We start from the raw sequence: 17,007 nt of genomic DNA, 5'->3' as shown, positions 1-17,007 counted from the left end.
AAATGCAAGTCACTTCATGCTGAAATTCAATAAACACTGTACAAAAGCAGCCCACAAATGTAAAACTGCTCTTGTGTTCACCATTGCAGATATTTTTTTAATAGATCACAAATCTATGGTCCTCTTATGTCAGAAAAACATGAATTGTAAACAAGAAGTGGCATTAGATGTGGTCAGCAAACATTCATATAAACAAATCTCACTAGAACGCACTCAGTTTAAATAAATCTGAGCTGTCTTGTATAGTAAGGAACATAAATACTTAAAGCCACACAAGGCTTTTCAGTTAGATTAAATATGCCCAGAACCACAGTACGAGGGTCTCTGTACATCAGGTAAAAGGAAATTAATAAACACAGTCACTGTGTAAGCAGAAAAATGGTCACGTCTGAAACTGCTGTAAATCAGCACAGCTCACCTGAAGTCAGTTCGAGAATTTGTAAGAACTGAAGAACAGTCAGCAAGAAAAAATAACATGTATGGGACCTACACCAATATCTCAAACCAAACTCAAACTAAATCCTTGTTTAGACTCTGAAGTATTAGTGCAAGTGATATTTTTATTGGTATGCTCTACTAGACGAAGGAGAAAAGCAGGAGTTTTGTAAAAGTTATAACTGGGACTGAACACAGAATACTGAAATAAAAAGTCAGATTTTATATTCAGATTTCCAGAAAAAATATGCATAAACACCTACAAAATTATATTAATCACTTGACTTGCCAGCAGCTCCAATTTTGAGGGCCACTGATTTTTTTTTTTTCAATATTCAGATCCTTTGTCTAACAACTCTAATCTGCAGCCATGCATGAAGGCCAACTGAAGCCAAAAGATGTCATTGAACTGGCTTTAATAGAGCTTGGATTTACCGTGATTACATATTTTTAAGGCCTTTATGCCATCTGAGGTGAGCATGTCTGTATAACCTCATTCCTATGAATCCCGGTCCTCCGTGATTTAGCACATTCTTTAAGCTTATTTCCCAGGAACAGCTTTCTTACTTCCTTCACATCAGTGCAAACAGGACAAATTGATGCTGGCTTACAACTCAAATAATTGGGTTCTTTTGTGCCTGTGACAATCAGCTGCCTCTGAATTCTCTTCTAGTTTAGCACTCAGCAGTGACACTCAGGTAGAAGACCACAATGCCCTGAAGCAAGTCAGTAATGTCATGTCAGTGTATGGACAAACCTGCTGGTGAATAACTGAGTGGGTAAACCATGCAGCAATCATGTTTGTCAAAGAAATGGCAGACAGTTCTGAGGTGATGAGACAGAACTGGGGACTGGCTGAGGCTGAAAGCTGCTCACAGGGAATGAGATGCTGTTTGACTTCTCCATCACTGATAGAACATCTCTGAGACAGACCAGGTACAAGAATACAAATTCATCACTCTTTTACAAAGCCATATTGACATCTTGTCATAACCCTATGTGCTGATAGAGGCTGAAAATTCTAGGAGTCATAGCAGCTAAGCAATAAACTGACAAAAGAAAATATTGTGAAAAGTGAACTTTCGTTTTTTGGGGGTATTGTTTGCATTTTTCCTGGTATTTTTTTTTTCCTAGTGCTTAGTGAAGATTAAAAATAAACTCCTGTGAACACAACTCCATAAATCTTTTCAGAATACAGCAAACTGGGTTGAGATACCACCACAAATCTAATAGCTTATCCAAGGATGGGCTGCAGCAGCACTGAGAAGAGCCACCTGAGCATCAAGCTTAGATTTCCTTTGATTTAAGGCAGAATCTTGATGCTTTATACCACAGTATTAAAATAACTTTCTCTGCAGAGGGACCTACTAAAAGGCACTGCCTAACTCCCAAAAGGCTAATGCTTGCTAGTTACTTAGAAATACAACATTGTGCAATATAATGGGATTTGCACTTAAAAACAGTAGAAAGAAAAAGTCCTTAAAAAGTTGAGTTATAAGGGTCTACATTAAAAAGTTTGCTAGAATCAGTTTATACACAAAATCAACATCTCTACAAGCAAAGTGGAACTTTTTAGTAAAAAATGTTCAGTCACCAAGAGATTTAAAGCTTCCAACAGACAATTCCAGACTCTTATTATTATTACTATGGGCAGAGATGAAATTTGTCAGAAAGACAGATTTCTGCAACTATTATCTCTAAAGGGTGCTGAGATCTTGTGCTTCAAGTACAGAATAGCCTATTAAAATGCAGCAAAACAACTACCACAGATCAGAACACAGTGCAGTCTGGGAAATCATGGAGTCACCCTTTGAAAGAAAGTATCTGTGTCAAGGGTCTTACTTTCATCCACTCTTTCTCATCCTCTGACTGCTGGAATTTCACTTGTACTTTCTCGAGGGCTATATCCTTTTCTTTGACCTCCTCTTTCAGCTGATCCACCTGGCGTGTGGAATTTTTCAGTTTTATCATCATTTCTGCCATCTCATCCTAATGGAATAGGAAGTGTGATCACAGAGAGGGTTAAAGCAAGAGGTTGTTTGTGATGTGGAGTTCAGGCTATTTAGATGTTGGAAAATGTAGCAACGGTGCATGAAACTAGATCTGTTGTACCTACTATAAGACATCACTTTTTAATCCAATAGAACAAAACAGTTTCATTAAACAACAGTTTTTTGTTTAAGCCAGCATGACATTGCAATTAAAAAAAAACCTTTTAAAGATACACTGACAAAAATAACGACCATCAATCATGAGTTTAATAAGACATTTAATTTAAAGTGCTGGACACACAAGAAGAACTAGCAGTAAATCCAAATCACTAAGATTCTGATCATATCCATCTGTTTTCATGCTTCTAATAACATGCTTTTCCAATAAGGTCATGCATAGTTGAGCACAAATCTTTGCAGAGAAGCTCATTTTGTGCAAACAAACATAGCCGCAGAAAGATACCAATACATGCTAGTTTGCACAGAGGTGCAAAGTTCAAAAGAGGGCTCAGTCTTTGAGAAGGTTCTGTGAAAATATTTAGCACATACTTTATGCTCAAATACAGAGCAAAAATGTTGGTAGCACTGAAGAGAGATTCAGGTCAGTAGGAATATTTCTAACAGCACAAAGGTGCCTGCCTGTACAAAATTAGCATTTCAGCTCAGCACAGTGACAGCACATGGTATGCCATGAAATGGAAGCTAACAGAGTCAATGACTACACAGACATATTCTTCTGGATGTAATGAAAGCAGCTTTAGAGGCTATTACTCCTCTGCCAGAACCTACCATCTCACAAGGAAGACATCATCATCTCTCATATGGATACACCCTCTTCCAGGGCCAAACCAGGGTAGCTCAAAGCTCCTTCAGCACTATCCACCATAGGTGTGGATTTACTCGACAAATGAGGGATTTTTACCTGCATGAAGTGCTTAATGTACCTAAGCAAGACATTGAGTCATGGCAATCTTCACCCAAGCAGCACAGAGAGAGGACTGATTAGTAGTGATATGTTACTAGGCCCAGCTGTTTGCACATTCAGCCACTTCCATGAAAGCAATAGTTATTAAAAACTGTCTTTGGTACACAGTCTATAAATCTCGTTGGTGTTGTAAAAGATGACAGATTTAGCATATAGAGCCCAGACACACCTAAATACATTATTAATTCTTTATTTAATGCAGAACAGTAAGAATGCACAATTTTGCAAACTGGTCTCCTAATCAACTCAAATAAATGAACTCCTAACACCAAAGAAAGCCCCAGGATGAAAGCATCAGCTATTTATATCATAATAACAGCCTGCCAGGATGCCTTTTCCATTCTAATCACTTGAATGTTATGGTACTCTGGAGACCACTGGCAAGGTGGGCATAAGATCATTTCACATTAGGCAATCCAAAAATATTTGCATCCAGCTTTATCCAAACAGGCTTGTGCAAATTTTACTTCCCAAAATGCGAAAGAATTTGCCATAATGTTTAAAACAACCATCCTTTATGTGTTTGTTTTTTTTTTTCTTTCATGACTGGATGACCCGTTACTGAACACGGAACAGCTATTTTTCTCATTGCTAAACATAACACTGCCTTGGCCAAAAGATCTTTTGTAGTCCGCTATTTTCTCACACAGGACTTGCTAAAAGAGTTTGGTAGCATGACAAGCAAGCTATTAAAGTCTAAATATTGGCCTCTAACAACTGGAACTGTGAACAGCAAAGTGTTACCACCACGTAACATTCAAAACCCAAAGACCAAAAGGCTGCTCCATTTCTAACTCGGCAGACAGATGCCTGTTCTTTATAAATAACCAAATTTATTTAGTGTTTTAAGAAAAAAAACTAGGAAAAAATCAGCATTGTCATTTTTCAACCTTATTTCTCCTGACAGACTGTTTGGGAGCCACAAGAATCCCAACACTCAATCCACCAGATGAGAGGCTGACTAAGGTCAAGTAAAACATCCCACATAAATAGCAAAATGGTGCATTCCTCATAAAATTCAGCACACAGCTTGTTAAGAACTTTGACAGTTTCTTCCCATGTGCTTCTCAAACAAAACACCTACCTTTCCAAACCTAAGTATAAATTTGTAATTTACTATATATTTTATGTCCATATTTTATGTCCAAGTGTATAAATACTTATTTGGAAATAACCCAAGGCTTAAAATGACAGCTATCCAGGGCCCCAATATCTGCCAATTACAATAGGATTTGTGTAGTATTTTAGATCTTTACATCAGAATAACAGAATATATCCTTAAGTGCTCTGTTCTCTTCTTCTAGTATTGTTAGTGAGATCCCCAAGGAGGAAATATGAATGGAAAGAATCATCTCCTGAGGAAAATGACACTCTCTGAAAGAAACCAGCAAGGTGGAAGCATTTGGTTCTCATCAGAAGACCCCACTTCAGCTGTGAAAGTGTTTCTCTGCTTCCTAAATCATTATTCACAGTAATGTGCATACTCATTCAGGACTAAGGAGGCAATCTTATTCCCCTCATACCCTATTTCACATACATGCATACAACTCCTAAAGGGATAAAACAGACTGGAGGCAGGATGGCTTTATGAGTCTGTGGCTCCAGTGTACCACGATTTTACGCATGGTTTGCAGCGGGGATATTTCCACATGATGACTGAGGACTCCTATTTTCAGCCCAAATACAAATGGTGTAGATAAAACTTCAGGGACCTAAAAAATTCATTTCCTCAAAACCCACAGGAATGCAGAAACCACTTCTGCCATTGAGCCACTAAGCTTCCCTTTAACAAATTAAAATTAAACTAAAAAAAAAAAAAAAACCAAAAAAACAACAGCAGAGAGAGAAGCACAAGGAAAAATGTATCCTTCTACCTTAGCTTCAATCAGATTTTTACTGTACAGGGTCCTCTCTGTTCTCAGACTTTCACAAACAGCTTTTTGCTGTTTTAATTTAAGTCCTTGCCCTTCTATTTCCTTCTCATAGTTGCAGATCTGAATTTGATGCATTTCAAGATCTTTCATGTGATTGAGAATCTGGAGCAAAAGGAAAGGAAAGAAATTAACATGATTAAACCATCATCACAAGATTAGAAGGATGGAACAACGTTTGTGATTTGAAAATGACAAGTTTAAATCCCTGGGATAAGCAGTTTTAACTACAGATGAAAATTGCTCCAGTTGAAATACAAGTTTAACCTTTCTGACTTGTTTATGTGGGACAAAACTGTATTTTAATCTGATACCTAGTTTCACTCAAGACTCAAACTTATAGAGGAGCACATATTTAACACCAAGCTACTGAAAGAAAATATTGCCACAGATTGGTTGCAATACAATCAACATAAACAGTTTCCATCAAGAATAGACTCCATTCATTTATGAAGCAAGTCGTCTAGATTTTGGATGTTGTTTTGGATGTCAGCTGTATGATAAGATAAATTAACACACATGTTTTTCCAGAAGCCCTGCATGTGCATTCTACATTCTAACAACCCAATTTTTTTAATGAACATGTGACCACAGAGTTGATGATTACAAAATAGATACAATTACTATAATAAGAAAGTCACTTAATGTAACTTACACTTGGTCTAAATAAGTAGGTAAGGTAGGTAAGGCCTAACTTACACTTGGTCTGAATAAGTAGGTAATCGCCATTATTTGCTTCTATGAAAGATTAGAAATAATTATGTGAAGATTAGCTAAGGAGAATGGAGTATTGTAGACTATAGAAAGAGGATGATCACATGCAGTATCAATAAACAAAACCACAAAATTTTACAGACACCTTTATTAAGCAGTTACATAAGCATAACATAATTAAGTTATCATAACAAATAATAATTGCTATGTTACAGGGGCAAAAATACAAATAGTTACTAATCATTATGAGGAGATTCTAAACATTTTAATTTAAAAATAGTTTTTAAAAATTTATTTTTGATTTTTCTCCTGCTATACAAAGCTGAAAACAGCAGCACTCAAGGAAGCAGCATTCATACAGAATTCAGCATCACAAAAAAATAAGAAATAAAAACAATACTAAGGAGCACACACATCAAAAACATGGTTTACCAGGTTCACTACCCAGGAGGAGAAAACAATGCCATTCTTAAAGCTAGGGGAAAAAATGAGGCATTAAAAAAAAGCTGAGGAATCACACAGACAAAATCCAGGAGAGGAGTCAAGGTCCAGATGCAGTTCATATCCTGTTCTCCTGACTCCACTTTTGAAAGTAGAGTTTTGGGCTAAAATACATGCTTGCACATCAAAGGAGAAGAAAAAAACAAATGTTTACATCAAATAGTCAATAACTGCAAAGTTCGTAGTTTACAGCATTGTCTCTTCCTCAGCAGTAAAGTCTTGGGGAGGCCTAACTACGGGACAGGAGCTTAAATAATTAAATATTCCACCAGGTACCTCCAACCAACTTCGAAGATGGGGGACAGCTAAATATCAAAAAATTTATTACAGAAGCAGGAATAAAATTCCAGCACATTGTAGCTGACTTCAGGTGATCCCCGGAACTGCTTACAATGCAATACAAAAACACAATCCCACTTTATAACCTACTCCTGTCTTTTCCTTTGCTGTTTAAACAATCTGCCAATAGTAATAGCACAGAAAAGAAATCAATAAGGCATGTTTTCTATCTGCACTATGGTGATAATAGGCTGCAGCAAGTTTTGAAAGTAGGTCACTGCATTTATAAGCATTTTACTTGTTTCTGATACAATATAAGTGCAGTAAGATTGTGGACAAAGTTTTCTGAGTTGTGCTCACAGGCTAGATGCTGATTTTGCTTTTTCAGGAATGATTAAACTCAAATAATTCTTTCTTATAAATACAGAAAAGATACATGCAGTGTGTCACAACACAGCCCCATGGGAGGCTGAGCATGCTCAATTCCTGTTTAGTCAATAGGCACACTACACCTCTCAGATTTGGCAATGAGGGCACAAAGCTAAGCAAAAAGGATTTGGGATTCATCGTTTTTCCTCTATCCTCATAGCTCTATTACTTGTACACTTCACTATCATCTACAACTGGTTATCTGTTTAGTTCTATAAACCTACTCAATATGTCAGTAGTGGTGCAGTCCTTACTTGCTTATCCTTTTTTGACCACTCCAGGAAGTGCTGCCATGGCCTTAGTGATATGTCTATTGAAGAATAGGTTTGCCAAAAGATGATGTGAATTTAAAAAAGGAAACTTATCTTTTCATTTTCCTGGATAGGTTGTTAACTGCACACTCAGCATTTTAAGAGGGTTTATTTGAAAAAAGCCAACATATTAAAAACTGGTTTTGGGACTCCTCAGAAAACACAGCCAAAGAACAGTTCAGATGGAACTGGAAGGTATCAGTGAAAATTTCACTACCTCCTTTTCAGCAGCCTAAACCTCGCACAGAGAAACCAGTATTTTATAATTTAAGAATTTCAATTCAAAAAGGAAAAAAAATCTGCTAAAAGTTGTATCCAATAATACAGGCTACATAACAAAGAGCAAGAAACAGATGTTGTTACTTACTTGTGCTGGTTAATCTAGAAGTAAGACTTTTCAACAAGTGGCAGTGACTTGAAAATAAGCAGTCAGCCAAGGCAATAGTTAGAGGATGAAATCATGCACAAACTCTCACCCTAAAAATATTTTACTGTTGTGTATATGATTTTGTTGACTCTGTTTATCAGCTAATAGTAAATTATTGTTGTTACAGTATACAGAGTATTACCATACAATTTCAGAAAGCTTTAAGCATTTGCCCTAACAGAGTAACACCATACCACACCAGAAGGCTTCAGGCGTCTGCCCATACAGAGTAACATCCCATCACTTCAGAAGGCTGCTCCTCTTGTTCTTCAGCCAAATCTTTTTCACCCTCGTGTTCATGCACTGCCCCTGTGTGCCCTCTGCTCCCTTTGGTGGTTGCTCAGTGCCCCTGGGCACTCCCTGGCTCGTTGCTGTCAGTGCTGCTCACCTGCTGCTCACAGCTGTGCCCACTGGGGATGGGGCTGTGCCACAGCCTCGCTCCCAATCCCCACACACTCTGTGATGTGGTAAATGATGATTTTGAAAGATGAATTCTGCAGCTTTGTAGAGTATGTGCTGCTATAAATAGCCAGGCAGCTTTTGGAGCCAGAATAGCTACATCTCTTAGCTACATCTCTTTTTCAGCTCTTATGCAATTCCGAAGGTGGGGTGCAACTTCCTGCAAAACCAGGTTGGTAGCAAAAGGTGAGAGAAGAGCACGGACTGGCCATAGCCTTACTACCATCAGTAGCTCATTCCCCACCAGCTGTGAAATGACTTCTGTAGTTTTGACACAGCTTCTCAAGTCTGAATAGGTCAAACAGTGAACCTAAATATTACCTATTTACATAACAATCCTGATCCTATGTTGTCCTACCCTGCATTTGGACTGAAGGACAAGACTGCTCTCACATACCCCCGTGCTCAAAACTGTTCTTACTGCTCTTCACCTATAAGCAGAGTCAGGAACTGCCCCTTTGGTGATCCAAGGAAGCCTGCCAGTCCTTTGGAAAGCTGCAGTCACTGCAGGCATCATTATACAAACAGCTCTAGTGTCATAAGCCATTTACTGAGCCTCTGTCTTATAAGAAATGATAGAAAATTTACACCCAAAGTGGCAGGGGGAGAAAAGAAAAAGTAAGCAAACAAACATTTGTCATTCTCACCCTCAAAATACTATGGGCAGCCCCAAATAGAATTAAAAGAAAGAGCCTTGTAGTTCTGAGTGTTATGAATTACTCTCTGGCCCTAGCTTACAATGTTCTTAACTCATATCTACACTGTTAGAAATGTACTATGAGGGAAAGAAGGAAAATATGACTTTGCAACAAAGACAAATCTCATTTTTGTGGAATATTATTTACAAGGAAATGACAAGAGGTATTCCAGGCAATGGAGCATACACCATTCTAACATGATTTAAAAGCCCCTGGTCAAATGAAGTTGGAAGGATAATTTTACTGTGAAAAGATAGCAAATAATTTTTGAGTTGAAACTGCTTGGAAGCTAATCCCAGTAAATCAATGAGCTCCTTGGAGGGCTCTCCAATGTGACACTCAGCAATTAATGGAACATGTTAAAAACATGTTCCTGATTTTACTTCATCAGTAATAAAGTTATACATAATAATGGGCAGCAGGAAACACGGATTTTATGCCTCTGCAGCTGCTCCTGGAAAACTTGTTTTACAATCTATTTTGAACATGCTGAGCTGTTTTCACATACGAAGTAAGCCTTCAAAATGTTAAGTACCTTACAAATATGTTGAGCACTGTTAGGTCTCCCTGGCCTGGATTTTAGGACAATGGTCATTTGCAAGATAAGATCCTTTGCAGATAGGGCAATCAAGGTGTAATTTCCAAGTGCATATGAGTTTCAATTGTGGGACTCATGTATAAGAAGTCAAGAGGCCTTGGTTGGAACTCCAGTAATGGCAATACATGGCTGGACTCCAAGTCTCTCACAGAATTACCAAGTTTCTCTTCCATTGATAAGGTTTCCCTAGAGAGAGCTGAAGCAGTAGCAGACAACATGCACTGACAGCAAGAAATATTTGTACATTGTATTGAAGACCACCAATCCAAGCTTTCTCCCACTGTCATGTTAGGAAAATTAATGTATCATGTTCACAGTTCTGCGAGTAAGACAGGAAAGAACCCCTTGCACAAAGAGCTGTTCCTACCTTCTCTTTCAGCTCACTCAATTCCTTGATGAAACTCTCTCTCTCCTTCTCCAATTGGTAAATAATCTTTCTTTGTTTCTGAGCTTCTATTTTACAATCTTGGATTTCTGTCTCCAAGTTCTGTTTTGACTGTTCATGGAACTTCATCAAATCGATCTGCTTCTGATTAGCATTTGCAGCCTTGATCAAGTTCTAAAGGGAACAAAAATTAATGAGTCTTGAGCTGAAAATGCAACACTGTTACCACCATGACAAAAGCATGCCATTGTCAAAGCGGATTATGGACTTTTCAATGTTATCATTCCTTATCTAATTTGTTCAGTTGAAATACTTGAACCTTAAATCTGATTTGAAAAAAAAAAACCAAAATCTCTAGCACAGCTGCTGAATAGAGCTTTTTCTGATTTCGTTAAAACACTAGTGTCTGCATTACAAAAAATAAAATTGACAGGATTGTTTACAAGTGGATATAACTAATGACTGGAAAATCCTTACCAGCTTAAAGGCATTTTGATTGTAAAGCATGCCAACAGTCAGTAACATTAAAGCCAAATACATTTCTTTCTCATGTCTTCAATACAAAGTTCAAGCTTGAAATTAACCAAGCTTACTTTAAAATTACTTTAAAATTTTGCATAAAGATTAAACAGAAAACATCAACATATAATCTTTACAAAATCAGCTTCCTGGTCCCACTTTCAAATTTCCTTCCCTATACAAAACAAATATTTTTAAGCTGGCAAATCAGAGCCTCTGCTAGATTCAAGACACAGGACAGTAAATCTACACCAAATAAAGCTCGTCAGAAATCATCTTTTAGCACTGAATTTAGTAGATAACATTTCAGGTCTGCCCATAAACCTGAGATGCTATACTGCAGTACAAGAACCTTGGGCTGATGGGAAAACAATGAGAAATCAGATCTAACAGCAAGGATTACTACTCAACCAACCTGCTAAGCTGCTGCAAGTGTATCAACACTCTGGTTGTCTTCTCTTAGCAAACACCCAGTTTGCCTAGATTAGTACCAAACTTCATAAGATACAGAGTAAAAGATCTGTGTAAAAACAGATATAGCAAACTTTCCGGATACCAAATAATGGGTTTGCAGTTTGAAGTCCCTGATGGTTTATACATTAAAACTTGGAAATCTTCTGTGTTTTTATGGATACTAGCATTATTTCAGTGCACAGAAAAGTAGTTTGTACAGCTGCTTAAGGAAATCTGAAGGCTTTAACTTACATTATGAATTCTACATTTCTGTGTTGATGTGAATGTTTAAGCTACAGGCATTTAATTCTCAAGCTGTGAGGCTTATCAATATGACCAAAGCAAACTCACCTGGTTTAGCATATCCCTTTCCCTCACAAGCCCATCTATGGCTCTCCTGTCAGTATCTGCCTGCTTTTTGCCTGTCTCCAACTCTAGAGAAAACGAGAAAAGACAGTGAATTCTCTGTTCAAATTGCACAGCTGTTAAAAATGCAGATGTCCACAATTTAGTGAACTTTTTTTAAAGTCTCGACATTACATAACCAGTTCAAGTAGTTTTGAACAGGTTTTACAACCCTATGTATTAGCTGATGTTAATGCTTATTGGGTACCTAGAATAACTTGAAAGAACTCAGAAAACAGATCCACCTATCTCTTTGGTACCTACCTTTCTCCAGTCTGATTATTTGATTTTTTAGCAGGCTTTTTTCATTTTCTGCATCAACTTTTTGTTCCTCTGCAGTGCGCAGCTTATTCTGGAGAACATCTCTCATTTTGCTCAGCTTTGAAATTTCGAGGCTCATATGAGCAGATTCATCCTCTATCTCCTACAGAATAGCAACAGGGAAAGGGGAGAGAAAGCATCCACAGAAAGAGGGAAGAAAATGCTTTTTTTATTCGGTGTACACTTACTCCATGAAACTCAGTAAGAAAACATGTAAGTGCTGTGGGTCAGCTGCAGAAAGATAATTAGCTAACTGAAAAATATTTAATATAATTTAAACAAAGCCAGCTTGGGAAATGAAAATGATAATCAAATCTTACACTTTAGGGCTAAAGATGATCAACAAAGATCCTCGAGCTGCAAACTTCACACAGCAATACCCAATTAGTCCAGTAGATTAAAGACAGGCAGATCTATTTTAATTTGAAGTACTAGGCACAGTGATTGTGATGAGAAAGAGATCTGTAGTGTGGTCTGATTGCATGTCCCTAAATAGCAGGTATGTATTATCCTCATCTCTTTCATAACCTATGGCTTTAAAGAAAAGGCAAAATCCAGAGTCTGTCTCATTTACCATCCAATAGAGGAAAAAATAATCAATCAAAATACTGCATGACTGGTTACTGGGAAACAACCAATAATCACAACAGCAATCAGTCTTTTTCCTTTTAAGAAGCATAACTGTGTACAATTCAGTGTCACTGCGAGGTTTTACAGTCACCACAGACTACACTTACAGCCTCAGAGACTGATTCTGTGGGAAGGGGAATCCTGCTATGAAGCATCCTCTGGGAGAATGGGAATCTCCTCAGTTCTCGCTGACAATAAGCTTCAAGAGGTTTAAGAGTAGTTTGACAATTCACATTGCCCAGCACACAGCACACTGCAGGATGGTATTCCAGGCACGATCCCTACACAACCTGCAGCCCAAATCATGACTAGGGCTCTTAACCTTTAGCAGCTGGCTTAACTGCTAACTGGGCAGTATCTTCTATTTTTTTTTTGTTCCCAGAAGTTCTTGAGCATTACTCTGAAAGTTCCATCAACTTTTCCTGAAATCAGGATAAGATCATAGAAACAAAATCCTCTGACACTCTAAAGTCCCAGATTTAAGTCATATTTGTAAAGTTTTAAATAATGATGGCATTGGTAATGATAAAACTGGATAATCTGGAAAAGACAGTAATTTGTTTTTCAAATAAGTAAGAAAAATAACCTTCAGCTTGACTAATAAAATACAGCAGAAAGAAACCTCCTATCATCCTCCATTAAGGATCCAAATCAGAACCATCAGTTGTGAACTGAGCTTTTAATCTATCAGGGGTTACTTTCTATCAGACTAACAAGCAAACAAGCTTTTTATTTAGGTGAATTAGTTATACACAGTAAAACTCAAGAAGATCATTTTCTACCTGAATTTTCTAATGTTTATTGTTTTAACCCCAATGGTGACACAAAATGCAAGATTTGGTAAATAGCATTATAGCACCCAGCATCTATACATTGCTCTTCGTCAAGTGCTCTCAAAATACCCTAATAAGAATATGCAGGAATCCTTTAATTGCTCCTCAACAGAAACTCATCTGCTTCTGAGTTGTATAAAATTACTGTTGAGTAATGTGAAGTCAGGCAACAAAACCATTTAGATCTGAAAGTAAACACCATCTTGCTTATTTATATTAACTTTCTCAATCAATACTGGGGGGAAGAAATTTTAGTGTTGAAAGCAATTCCTTTCAGTGGAAACTATCCAGGACACCATTATTATAATTTATAACCATTTTTCAATGGATTTTGACAAAATTCAAATTACATTAATCATTGTAAAAAAATCATTCCTCTTATCTGAAGGTCTCAGGATTGAAAAGAGTCCCCATGTTTGTGACCACCCATCCTTTATGAACAGAGTGTTTAACATTTTGGTTCATGTGTTTTATGAAATAACTCCTCCAGGAGAACAGGTGCTACCATGTCAGAGGAGAGGGCTGGAGACTACCTGCCATAGAAAGAATGGCATCCAGCATCAGCAGATCTATTCCTAAAAACTACTCATGTTTCCTCCAAAACTACCTGTGGGGAACTATCAGGACAAGAACTGAAGTCATCCCTGTCCCAAGTGGTAAGATTTCATTGGAATTATACAGCTGGTAGGATGAACCTTCTGGAACTTACTTTCAGTTGTGCTGTCTTCTTACCAATGTCCTTCATCACATCATCAAGCATTGCAGTCTGCTGCTCATTGTCTTGTGAGAGCTTTTGATATTTCATCTTCAATTGCTCAAGTTCCTTACCAGCTTTTTCATTCAAGGTCTGTTAGATTAAAGAACAATCCTATCAATTTTCTAAATCTCATTACAACACCTATGTACACCTGAAGACCAAACCTTCCTGCTACCCAGGAAACAAAAGCTGCTACAGATTGTTGTCTGCTTAAAAACTAGCACTCACTGTTGATGAAATTACTAATATTACTAAATATGATACATGGTCATAATGACATGGAAAAATCATAATGTCTAATGAACAACAGATCCAGTGCAAATTTTTTTCTGGAAGCTTAGCAGGTGTTTATTGCAGGTGGTAAATAGATATTTTACCTCTTGTTAGGCATCTGGCAACCATCACATAATACAGCTTGCTACATACAATTACTGAAAATGAGTATGAGATTCAAATCACTTCAATCAGCAGAGGGCAGGGAAGCTCTGTTTTATGAGCAAGCATCCTACATCAATGTGCTGATAACATTTCTCTGGGTACATGGTTTGCTGAGACCAGGACAAAAGCATTCTGCTCTTTAATTTGTCTTCAGTTAAACATATGGAATAGTGGTTTTGTGGCTTCTATACAGAACATATATTTCAATACTGGAGCTACCAGATTTATCTTCTGCTGGATGGAAATTTCCTTGCAGGTATTACATATATAAATGAGGAAACAGCCATCACATTTTTCACTCCTGATGAAGTCATTATACATTGCTCCTTAAAAACACTAAAGAAGGAGAAGTAGAACCTAGTGTAAAAATAAGGAATACTCCTTTTTATATTGCAAATGTCAGGATAACACTGTTTCAGGCAATCCTTTATTGAGTCTTGAACAGGGGTGGGATAAAGCTTACAGCAGCTGTAGCCAGCCATTTTCAATGTCATGCAAGAAAGGGTGTTTCATTAGAAATTTTTTATAAAATAAGAATAAGAATAAAAGAATAGCAGGTATCACAGCAACTATTCAACTGAGACAATAACCTGATGAAATTGCAGTAGCTGTGTTACCTTCTTTTGAAGATTTCTACCCTGACCCTTGCAGAGTTGGATAGCCTGTGTTTTGGACAGACTTCAAGCAAAAGACCATTTAGGGCATTCACAGACACCTTCAAGCCAGCACAGGCAAGGAAGACAATGCAGAAGTCTGGTTAATTAGCCCACACACAGCACTTTATGTGAACTCATATTTTCCAGGACAGTTTGGATAATTGAATGTCCCTAAAATCTACACTTTGAAAGCCTGGAAAAGATTATAAAAAGGAGGAAGAATGGAACAGAACCAGTATACACAACGTGATTGCCATGGCAGATGATGGAGCTGCCCTCAAAAGCTGCATCAAATCAGTGATATTCAGAAAATTAATCTAGTCTTCTCTCTATCTCTTTTCTGAGTACTTTAGTAAGACTTTGTGTTGACTAAAAATTGGCACAGACCTCTACCTTCTCAAACTCAGGGACCAGAAGGGAAGAAAAAGCTATAAAAGTTATAAATTTACAAGATACACACAACTCACAAGGAAGTTTCCCTAGAGGTAGGACTGGTTTACAGTGATGAGATCTCCCCTGCCATTTACTGAAATTGCTTCTCTGAGAGTTTCTCAAAGTCAGGGGAAACGGACTGAAAACCTGAAAATTCACACACTTGCAGAACACTATGTTAGGACGTGTCCAGATAATGTTTTTAGAAACAGAATGAGGAAATCAATCAAAAAGGTTTATGAAGACAGTTCCTTGCCCTTTCATAGGCTTGAGAGGCAGATAAAAGTTATTTTTAAAAAGAAGAAAGAAGGGATGGAGGTAAAATTATTTTACCAATGCCACTAGACACAATCAATAGCAAAGCTGGCAATATAGTCAGAAGTCCAACCTGGCAGTCTCCTGCTCCTATAGATCATCCATGTTCTTCACAGATTGTGTCTCATTTGCTGTGATTTTTCAAGATGAACAATATCATTGTGATCCACTACTGACTTCTGTGAGAAATCTATCTGAAATTTGTCAGCAAGCTTTACATATTTGTTAGTAAAGTAATATTTATATAAAACTAAGTGTTTATTAAAATTTAATAACTTACTCTCCCTCCCTCTCTTTTCAGAAAATTCCATTTTCTTCTTAATTACAGATTTTACTCTAATCTTAGACCTGATAAACAGCAGTGTGCCACGTACCCTACCTTCTGCTCTTTAAGATTATTTTCTATTTTCAGTTGTTCCTCTTTGTCATCCTCTATTTGTTGCTGTAACTTCTGGACCTCAGCTTGCTTCTTATCAATTTCAGCTTGAAGATTTTTCAGCTCAGTCTCCACTTTTTCTTTCTTTCGCATCTCTCGTAACTCCTCGGTTTGACGCAGCTGGATGTCTTGCTGAAGCTATAATAATAGAGAAGAAAACAATTTTAAATTCTGCTGCCTTTTACTCAGGAAAACAAGTCCTCTCACCTCTCTGATTCTCCTTGATTTTAAAAACAAGAGCTTCTATATTACTGCAACCATCATTGTATGCCAGATCTTCTCAGAAGTAATTACGTTTTCTAATGATTGAACAAAAAATTATTCTGCATGAGGGCCCTATTTATTGTTGACAAAAATTTGTTAAACACCAGTCAGTTCAACTAGACAGAAGTACAGTCTGATACAGTCCAAACATAAAAGCATTCCTCTGGAGATGCAGTGGTATAAATGTCTTTACTGTTATAAGTTACTTGCAAAGTGGTACTTTCTGAATGCAGCATTAAAATTAATTGGGGCTTGATGCTGTATTGCAAGGAATTTTCTTTTTATTATTCTCTCTGACTAGCAGAAACACTTATTACATTGATATTAAAGGAAAGAGAGAGATGTTAGAACCAGTGTTCATTTTCTCAACTGCTCTCAATCTTTCTACTCTCAAAGTTCCTATGT

General features: G+C 37.3%; 1 protein-coding gene across 5 annotated transcripts in view; it reads right to left on the bottom strand.

Annotated features, from left to right (window-relative positions):
• CFAP58 (cilia and flagella associated protein 58) overlaps positions 1-17,007 on the bottom strand; it is a 58,149-nt gene that overhangs the window by 30,714 nt on the left and 10,428 nt on the right. For 2 of the 5 annotated variants that reach the window (XR_003382716.2, XM_026799665.2), the window contains exons 5-11: positions 16,282-16,476; positions 14,014-14,151; positions 11,785-11,944; positions 11,467-11,549; positions 10,126-10,317; positions 5,286-5,447; positions 2,278-2,424 (exon numbers count right to left, since the gene is read on the bottom strand). Coding sequence is in view for 4 of the 5 variants with exons in the window: in XM_026799665.2 (XP_026655466.2) it covers positions 2,278-2,424; positions 5,286-5,447; positions 10,126-10,317; positions 11,467-11,549; positions 11,785-11,944; positions 14,014-14,151; positions 16,282-16,476 (1,077 nt within the window). In the remaining variant the exon portion in view is untranslated. The remainder of the gene's footprint in view (positions 1-2,277; positions 2,425-5,285; positions 5,448-10,125; positions 10,318-11,466; positions 11,550-11,784; positions 11,945-14,013; positions 14,152-16,281; positions 16,477-17,007) is intronic. The other 3 variants (XM_026799666.2, XM_074545188.1, XM_074545189.1) reach the window with 3 other exon arrangements.

The sequence above is a fragment of the Zonotrichia albicollis genome, chromosome 7 (assembly GCF_047830755.1).
Source record: "Zonotrichia albicollis isolate bZonAlb1 chromosome 7, bZonAlb1.hap1, whole genome shotgun sequence".
In the NCBI taxonomy this organism is placed as follows: domain Eukaryota; kingdom Metazoa; phylum Chordata; class Aves; order Passeriformes; family Passerellidae; genus Zonotrichia; species Zonotrichia albicollis.
The sequence above is the reverse complement of the archived record's forward strand: the minus strand, read 5'-3'. Positions and strand labels throughout refer to the sequence as shown.